At 37.4% G+C, this 10,265-nt stretch overlaps 1 protein-coding gene across 1 annotated transcript in view; it reads left to right on the plus strand.

Moving 5' to 3' along the window:
• The window catches only part of DNAJC1 (DnaJ heat shock protein family (Hsp40) member C1), a 112,316-nt gene extending 104,065 nt beyond the window's left edge, over positions 1 to 8,251 (plus strand). The window contains exons 10-12 of the mRNA XM_074900161.1: positions 5,934 to 5,982; positions 6,466 to 6,938; positions 8,043 to 8,251. Of these exons, the coding sequence (XP_074756262.1) occupies positions 5,934 to 5,982; positions 6,466 to 6,938; positions 8,043 to 8,111 (591 nt within the window). The 3' untranslated portion in view covers positions 8,112 to 8,251. The remainder of the gene's footprint in view (positions 1 to 5,933; positions 5,983 to 6,465; positions 6,939 to 8,042) is intronic.
• The last annotated feature ends 2,014 nt before the right edge of the window (positions 8,252 to 10,265 follow it).

Genomic DNA, 10,265 nt, shown 5'->3' on the forward strand with positions numbered 1-10,265 from the left:
CTCTTGGTTCTTTCAAGAATAAAAGCACATTGTCCTTAAATACTCATTCGCAATGTTATCATTAAATCCAATGTGTAATTTACACAGTAGATAAAGACTAGTTATGTTACGTACGCCTGGGAAAGTTGGTAACAATCTATTAAGCAAACTGTTATAAACAGGGCCAAAACAAAGATGCATCTTCTGATCTGAAATATTTTGTTTCAAGGGATGTAGTAAGTTGTAGATTTAGGATATTTGCGAAAGTACGGAAAATAATCTGACTTGATGCTTCAGTATTCAGAGTTTCACTGAAGTATTTCAAGTTTCTTCCAAACTGGAAAACAATTTTAGCAGCCTTTTAAGTGGATATAAGGGAAGGCGGTTTGTAAAGCAACAAATTTTGAGTCTGTCATGAAAATAAAGGAATGGGTCATTATTGTTGACTGACTTGGGTCAGATGGTTCTTGATACAATTGTGGTTGCTATGAAAAAGCTGTTTAGATCTAGATTGGAAGAACAACTCAGTGCAGCAGGTAATATCTTGGTTGTAAGGGGAGAACTTCAAATTCAGCAATTTATTCCATGGTGTTCTGGAAGGTTCTGCAAAAGCCTACTACTTTGACAAAGCCAGGAAGGCCTTAAAATCCTGTGTCTGGCTTTTCTCTATGAGAAAAATGTGGGGTTTAACTCAAATTAGCCTCAAAGCTTCAAGAAATTTCTCACTGCTGCATATTAGCCTCAGCTACTCACAGGCTGTCTCCATGTTATTTTTTTCTCTAATTCCACAGATCTTGGAATTTTTGTACACTAACTAGATGGAGAGCAACCAGGAGGATAACAACTGGGTGAACAGAACACTGCTACTGGGACAGCAAACTTCTGACAGTTGATGCTGAGAAACTATGTTAGCTTTAGTAAATATTCTGCTCAGGAAGATTATAAGAATAGTAAACAATTTTATCAGAACCTGCAGGTTTTAGTAGCACAATAACATGTTCTCCTGCCTTGCAAGAAGGTTATATACATATGAGAAGCCAAGTGACATGTGTTATTCCTTCCTCTCTAAACCCCACATTATTTTCTCATAATGTTTTCAGAACCAAAGAGATTTGTACTTCTGTAATTATCTGGTGCAATCTTGATCAAACTAGTTTCCTATTCAGAGAAGGAAGATAGATTGTTGCCCCTGGAAGATTGCCAGGAGACAGCAAAATGGCAAAGGCTTCAAAGCCTCGTTGGTGTGGGCCCTGTGAAGCTGGGCTGGTTGTGATGCAGGTGGGGTCAGCCTAAGTGATGCGCTGGCGTCTGCTGCTGTGGGAATGGGAGTTGCTCTGCATCTTCTGCAAAAGGGCTGTTTCTCTCTGGCATCGGTAGGATCGCTGTACCTGACTTTACAGGGTTTTCCCTCTAGGTCTGTCACAATTCCGTGCTTTTTTGTCAGCCTTCCCTGCAGGATGGAAAGTAGCCTCTCATTCATGTGACAGCAGAATTTGCTTTTGCCTACACTACTGAGAGTCTTTTAAGCTGACTCGGAATAATTTTACTTTTCTTTCTATATCTCTGAAGCATCGATTGTCCCATCTGAAAGAGGTGGCAGGTGTCCAGGGTAACAAGAGATTTAACATCTGGATGGTCATGATGAGGAATGTTTTTACTGCTGGGTGTCTTGCTGGGTAGCAACTAGTCTTGTGATCTGGACTAATTGTCAGCAGTACAGGAGGAAACCAGCTCTGTCTGGCTTTCATCGCATAAAATCATCCCACTAATCCCCCTCGCTTTCAATAAAATCTTTTTGTAGCTGAAGAGCTATTGAAACTGAATTCTGAAGGGAGTCCTCAGAAGCAAACTGTTCCTGGGGCGTCTTTCTGTAGGTCCCATAGTAAGATGGTTTGATTTCTACTTCAGCAATTTTATTGCTTGCATCCAACGTTAATTTTTTGGTCATCTTTCTCTGTCTAAGAAAATCTGTTTCACTGTGGGTGTGATTACCTGACTTTGTGACTTCTGTTATCCCTGGTGGACCACAGGGATGCCAAGGTTATTTGGGCATAGAAACAGCAATGTTTAAAGTTGATTCCTATAAAATAATGCAGTGTGTCTGTTCAGCAGTACAAATACTTGCAGGAATATGGGATCTGCCCTCTTCATTTTTAAAACAATTTCATAGTCTTGATCCTTATTATTTAAGGTGTCCACAGACCCAGGATTTCTTAAGGGCTGACCAATACTTTGGTGAAAGCTGTTGTCAACAACAGCAGGCTTTTAGCACAACTTCTCAGTCATGATAACACTCATAATTTAATATACATGAAAACAGTAATTTTAGAGCATTATGCAGAAACAATCTGCAATAATAACTAGAAGAGTAATTCTGCAACTGCGTCACACTTTGAATAACAGTATTTCCAAGTATGTTATCTGTTACCTAATGAAAAAGTAATAATATAAGGAAGTTATAAGAAATTCAAGTAGAGAAAGCAATGGATCAATTTACATTACATAACTTAGTGATTTATTTTTTTTTTTTAAATCACTAAGAACTAGCTAGTGGACAACACTACTCACCACTGGAGAGGAAATTTAAATTGATAGTAAGGATGTCAAAGTATAGAGGAACTGGCAACAGAAGGGTCTGCAAATTTGAGTGGCAAGAGCAATGACCAAACTCGGATCAGACTGAAATACAATTTCATATGTTCCATAGGTTGGATACCTAATAATCCTTAGTGGTTTAATACTGACATGTTACGATTCTTGCTCTGTGTCAGCATCTTTAACAGCAATGACAGTTGAAGCAGATGGACAAATCTTAATTCTAAATAAGTGATACTTGAACTCTAAGTGAAAAGAGCTGGAGTAAACATGAACTGTACATAACACCTGGGAAAGGGCTTGCAAAATCATCTGTATGATGAAGAAAGCTGACTCAAAAAAAAAAAAAAGAATAATACACAAATAATCTTCTCATGTAACCTGTGAATGGTGATAGTAAAGCTGTAAGAAGCTTGATGAGTTGTCAAACTTATGTCGACTGAAGGTGTTTGTTCAGTGTTTGAAATTGTAGATTTTCAGTATCTAAACCATGCACACAGTTGTTATTTCCAGCTTACCTGGTGAATGTTCAAATTGAAAGTCCATCAAAATATGGACAGATATCATAATGCCTTCAGAAGAGAAAGTCTTGGAAATGTTACATGTGATAAACGGAGTAACTTACTACAAATGCTACATCTGGGTTCACCAAGTTGTTATGGCTAAAGTTATCCAAAATAAATTAACCTGTGGCAAGGTTACTTCCCCAACACGCAAAAAGTTCAGGAACTGCAGAATGCCATTAGGGTCTAGGAATAAACCAAAATCCTTCACTGTTCTAGTGGAGGGGGTTGGTTTAGATTCTAATTCAGTTGGATGTAATACGCAGCAAAATTTATATGTTATGGGATACCTGTACTAACCTAATTTGGGAACGTCCGTCTTGTAAAGGAAAACTTGAACCCAGCATATTGATTTGCACCACTAGCAACTTATGTTGCATGTGTAGCCTGAGGTTGAAAGATAAAATAATTACCAACCTCCGTTAAAAACGTCAGAGGTGCAACATAGAGAAAACCAAACAGTGGCATTGGGCTAGCAACTAAGTATACCTGTCTTTGTCTTGGCTTGCAATTTATTTTGCTCTGTTTTGTTCAGGGAATCTTTTATTATCTTTTTTTTTTCTTGCTTTCTTGGCCTTTCTGGAATATGTGAACATAGATAATGCCTTGCATATTTGCAGTGAATCCACTGCATCGTTGCAGTAAACTCTAAAGGATCAGCTACTTGTTTGCATGACAAGTTCTTCTCACTCTTTTCAAAATATGGTATATTAACTGGATTAGAATACACTAATTTCTATTTAAAAGATGCATAGCAGGACACCACTAAGGATCCATTCTGTTCCGCAGTCAAGAATGGATTCCCCTCCACTCAGCCTTTTAAAGCATTGGCCCTACAGAGACACCCTGCTAATAATGAAAATTAAAGACATTTTAATTTGGATTATTTTAGACTATAAACTCCTCAAGGAAGGCAAGGCAATTTCTATTAGTGGATCACCTATTTCAAGGAGGATCCATCCTGTTGTTTCAAAATCAGGATCATGCAGATCAGACAGAACTGTTAGTGCTACTTAAAGTTATCTGTTTATATTACTATTATGAGATTTCTCCTTGAACTATTAAAACTTTATCATATTGCAGCAGTAGAAACCAAAGTTTTCCATGCCAGATGTCTACCTCTGGATAAAGGTTTTGGTTAGAGTTGGGGGTTCTTTGTTCACAGAGTTTTCATTTAAACTTAATCATCCCAGAAAATTTGGCTTAATTTGTAAGGAAAATAGACCGCTTGGCCTTGTTAAGTCTTGCTGTCATTTAGTTAAGGAGATCCAGCACTTGCCTATTTTTAAAGCGAAGTCCTGTAGTTTCATGGGCAGAAAGGTGGGTTGGAGAACCAGATTAGACTAGAAGCAGACAGTACCAAAGTTATTAAATACTGAAGTACTCAATTATGAATCTCGTCATAGAATAAAAATCCTGAATCTTTATATTTTCTTCTTCTTCCAGCAAATAGCTGTACAACCCCCTGGCAGGTTTGCTCTCTGGTGCTGCTCTGTATAGAGGATACTAGTCTGTTGTTTTTAACATGCATTAGTTAAAACAAGAGAGGTCTGTGCAGTGGCTCTGAAGGTCTAGGTGACTCATATTTTTGGTAAATAAGATCCCACATGGAGGAATTTCTGACTTTGTAGGCGATGTGGTTTTTATTTCTGCTCTGGGCAGCACACTGCAAAGTGCCTTAGGCTAAACAGATGATAACATCTGAAGGCCCAAGTTCAAACAGCAGGAAATGCAGGCTACCCATCCCAGGTAGTATTGGTGCTGATTCAGTGCGTTACCCGCTTACATTTTAAGTTGTATTTGATTTGGGTGGCTCAGACTACTTGATTTCAATTTCTAGCTTTTTCATAAAGACTTCAAAAAAACTGGAATTGAGATCTGATATTCATAAAACGTTTTCAGTAATTAAAAAGTGTGTGAATTTCTTTGAGTATACTACATTTTAAGATGCTTTTATGTGGTACTTGGATTTTGGACTCTAGACCATTTGCTATAACAAACGCTAAGTGATTAAAAGCATCTTAATTTTAAATGAAACCTATTGTCTTTGTTATCTATAACGAGGTCTAGAAATTTGGGATGGGGAAGCTCCTTGGTTTGGGTGGGGAGAAAGCCTGTTTGTTTCCTTACTTAAGTGAAAATGAAAACGCTAAACCTGGTGTTATTTTTCTCTCAGGACACAGATTTCAGTATACATGGAGAGGTTGAAACAGGCAAGTTTTTTCCTGAAATATCAGGACTTAGGAGGTGCCTTTGGTGATCTTTGGCAGTCATACAGATCAGTCATACTGTAACATTTAATTTGGGACTGAGTGCCTGCCCATTAGTGTGCTTCATCATCTGGACCTACATGGGTTATTTTGTTCTTTTGCTGAGTTTTGAGAAACTAATATATAGAAGGTAACTATACCTTATACCTTAAACTAATATATAGAAGGTAACTATACCTTATACCTTAACCTTCCCCACCCTGGTATTTTTAGGTTAGAGAATTAGGACTTAACAATGAAAGAAAATAAAACTTGAATATCAGCTGTGATGTATTATGGTGATAGAAATGTGTGGCGTTGCTTACATTATTTTAATAAGATAGGAATGTTTTAGAAAGGACAAAGTCTAGAAAGTTACTTTTTGCCAGTTTGGGATCCATACATGAACAAAGCCAGCTGAAGAACGTCAGCCTCGCTGTATTTGAAGTATGTTCAGTGTTGGTACTTTGCAGTAAGTTGCCAATGAATTCTTCAATAGCCCCAATAATGTAATTTTTTAATATTTTTTGTTGTTGTTTTAATGCAGGTTACCATGAAAGCCAAACAACTGAAGGATTCTGTTACTCATACACCAGGTGTGTCCTACTAGATCCTCATTGATGCTTAGAAAAAATGCTGTATTTGGATGATAGCTATGCAAATACGGTGCATTTTGTACCTTTGGGGGTATGCTTTGCAGAGGGACTGTTCCGACCTTGCCTTAGTTTGAGCAAAGAGAAGAACTGCTGGGTATTCTGAGGGAATGTTTCCCTTTACCTACCTCCTCCCAGGCTTCTTTATTCTGTTTATTGTGGGTTTTGTTCACTGGTTGAGGCTGTTCTGTTTGTTTGTATCAGTGTGGTAATTTACTAGTACTTCACATATACCCAATGAGGTCATAATTGGCAAAGTTTGTAACAAATACCGTGATGTCTTGATAAGCATTTTCCTTGAGCTCTTAATCCAGAGGATCTTTATTTTTCTCTCTGCACTATATTGTGTACCTATTATTTGTGGGAAGTTCCCTGGTTGTTTGCGGTTTATTTTTTTTAGAAGTGTAACAACAATACTTCTAACAGGTATCATTAGGCTCTCTGAGCTTAAAACGCTGGCCCAGAATTCCAAGAACATCAAAGTCAGCATGAATTTGCCAGACCATATAATCACCCAGCGAGAAAGGGATGAGGAAGAGGAGGGAAACTACGATCATATCCCAGAGCAGATGGATGTCCAAATAGATCAAAAGGAGACCATTGCAAGTGAAACTAGACACCGCAAACGAAAAATTGTCAAAACACCTGAAATTGTTTCACCAGCAATGAAAGAGATACCTGAAGAGAAAGGCAGAGGAAGACGCCAGAAAGATTTCGATAACACCGAGCAAGAGGAAGAGAGTGATGATGAGAGCAGAAAAAGAGAGAAAAGTCGTGCCCCAGAAGAACTGTGGACTCAAAATCAGCAGAAACTTCTTGAAATGGCCTTGCAGCAGTATCCAAAGGGAACATCAGATCGCTGGGATAAAATAGCAAAATGTGTTCCTGGAAAAAGCAAGGTATTTAGTTTTGGCTTAACTGTAGTATAAACTGAGGGGAAACATTTTCTACCAATTAATGATTACCTTAAGAACTGAGGGTCCATGCAGAAAGGTGAGGTCTTTACTTAGCCTGTCAGTTGACATAATCGACCTGGAGAGCATTACTGTCATGTTTGTTGCTTTTATTTAAAATATATTTTCATTTAATGCAGTTTGTTTCATCTGTTACAGAAAATGTTGAAATACCTCCTGTTTCATTTAAAATACCTACCTCTCCTCTGCCTTTCAGATCTTCAATTGCAGGACAAATTAGATTTTAAAACAAATTTTGATTCAAAGTTAGTAACCAAATGTTGGTGAGCTGCTTTGCTTACACTCTTACCTTTCTCAACCCATCTCAATGAACAAACAAAATAAGTAATCCATCTGCAAGTGTTAAATGCTCAATAATCTAATGTTCTTTTTTGTAAGTATAATCTTTTTAAAATAGCGTTCATTGTCATTGATATAGTTGGTCTGTGCTAGATTTCATAATAGTTGTGATAGCTTAGGTTGCTTGCTTCAGTCATTGTAGCTGCAGAAAATCCTAGTTTTATGTGTGTCAAACACAGTGTGAGAGCAGAAATCGTGGGTGGGGGATTTGAGTGTTTCTCTGGCTCTGAAGCTGTTTAACAGTATCTGGTGGCATGGGTGCTGAGTTAGCAAATGTAAAGACTTGTCTTAACCCATCTGCAGCGTGGCTCTTACCAGAGTAACTATTCTGAAGTAGGTATTACAATACGACTGTTTAATAATTGCCTTTACAGTCATTGTCAAGAAGTACCAGGCAACTGTTTTCTTGGGTTTGTGTACTCTTTATAGAGAGAAATTATCCATTAAGAAGCATAAACTGCAAGTTCATTTTTCTAATCTGCTTTTCACTAGATGCAGGTTCTCCTTCTGAAATCCAGTGTACAGCTTTAAAGCATTTTTAAAAACACCCCCACCAAAACCAGAGACCCCAAAACCCCCACACACAACCCCCAGAACTTAGCTGCTCTTCTAGAATGAGGTAGCGTGTATAGAGTTAAAACAGTACTAAAATATCAAACTTTTAATTAACACTTTTGTTTTTCCTTTTAGGAGGAGTGTATAGCAAGATACAAGTTGCTTGTTGAACTGGTACAAAAGAAAAAAATGGCTAAAAGCTGAATGTTTGAGCAGAAGAGATGTAGCTCATCTTTGTCAAAATGGGGTTTTAAATCTCACGTGCAGGAAACTGCATTTTTGTACCTCAGTATTTCTATACGTCATGTGCCTTAGTAAAAGAAAATATTAATAAATCTGATACCATCTTACCTGTTTTGTGTGTTGAAGAATGAAGGTGTGTTTTTGTGTTGAGAGTTGCTTTCGCAGATGTGTGATAATAATGTTTCAAGAATTAGTGGACCTTCAGGAAAATCCACACTGGTAATTGCATACCGGAACTGGTGGGTTTACAGCCAATGAATAGACAGCATATAAAGAATCTACATTTGTTTTGAGAGAGAGAGAGAATTGATCTGAAACTGTTAAGCAAGCATGAGAGTAATGGAACTCTGAGCTCAAAATAATTTATTTTTTTTTCTTGCAACTATAAATCCAAGACCATCTGCTTATAAGCATGGCTGCTGCTACATGAAATGTCTAGTGGTTCTGACAATATTTTGAAATAAGTAGGATTTCTAATCCTATCTTCCATGTACTTTTATTTGCACCTGCAATATAATACCTTTTTTACCAACACTGCAGACTAACACACAGTGATATCTGATAGTGCTGTTAATTTGGTATGATTGAAATGGGTATGAACATTTTAGGCGTTGGAATGGGCTGCCCAGGGAGGTGGTGGAGTCCCCATCCCTGGAGGTGTTTAAGCCCTAAATTGACCCTACTCTTAAGGATCTGGTGTAGTTGGGAACGGTCAGTGTGAGGTTAATGGCTGGACTGGATGATCTTTGAGGTCCTTTCCAACATAGCTGATTCTGTGATTCTATGATTAAAGGCTTTAGTTTCCTAATTAGAATTAAGATACATAAGGCATATGCTACAGGACCAGTTTTTAAGTACAGACTTTAACATTATTGGGCTAAGAGTTCTTGTACTTGGGAGGGTTCTTGTATACCCTGGATTCAGTATAATTTGATTTTTATATTTTAAGAACAGGTAATAAGAGTTATTACTGCTTACTTGCTATTTTGTTTTTCATAATTTTGGCAGTTATACAAAACTTAAAATGCTGGAATAAAGGGTATTAATGGGCTGTAAATTGTATCAATTAATCCGAGCAGTGATCATAGTCCTTTGAGAGAAACATTAAGGACTTGCATTTTTTAATGAATTATTTACCACTCAAATTCTGATTTAAGACCAGGATTCTGATAAGTTTTTGCACTTTAATTCAAAATTAAAATGAAAGATCAGAGGATCATGTATGGAACTCAAAATTGCAACTCGGTGGCTGAAATTCTGTTAACCTTCTGCCATTGACACTGTTGATTTTCACCAGTAACTGTTTGCCAATTGTGTTGCTTCTGACAGATCATCATTTTACAAAATTTCATCCCATAAAACTTCAAGGGAGCAGTATTTAGGGAAGAAGTGTTCCATATGTGTTCCTCTGCCAATTGGAACTTTTTTTTCATATATAAAAACTTAAATTGGTAGAAATAATTATATTACAGAAACTTTACTGGACACAAAATAATGCATCTAAATTTTGTTTCATGGAGAACTTCACAGGTTAACTGCATTGGAAACTAAACCTATTTAGAAGCTGTGCTGTGATCTGTGTGTACTAAGTGATCAAACTAATTCTGTACTACTCATGCACCTATGAAGGGTCTTGAGATCAAGTGAGGCATTTTCAAGAGCAATCAGGAAATCTTAACTTTAAAAAGATGTTAATCATCCAGAACACTCAAAGATGGATGGCTGTAGCTGTAAAGCAAGGTAACAGAAATGACTACAAAGAAAATCTGCTGCAATGGTTTGGTGAATTGGTGAAAATTAACTTGGTGGAGCATTGATAGGGCTGGGATAGAAGAACATGAGCAAATGGAGGTGCATTGTTCATGAAAAAAATAGACTGGTAATTGGAATATTTCTTCTGCTTTAAAAAAAGAAAGCAAGTAACAGAGTATAGCCTGTGAGGATAAAGGGGTCATCTTTCCTTTCCAGTCTGGGCTTAAGATGACTTCACCTTGAATGGTGTGCCCAGTTTGGTGTATCACACTTCAAGGAAGATGTAGACCATCCAGAAGAGAGCAAAGCCTGATTTGCTAGGAAGGACAGAAGGAATTGGTGGTATTGGCTCTACACTAGCAA

Source organism: Athene noctua, chromosome 2 (genome assembly GCF_965140245.1).
Source record: "Athene noctua chromosome 2, bAthNoc1.hap1.1, whole genome shotgun sequence".
NCBI lineage: Eukaryota > Metazoa > Chordata > Aves > Strigiformes > Strigidae > Athene > Athene noctua.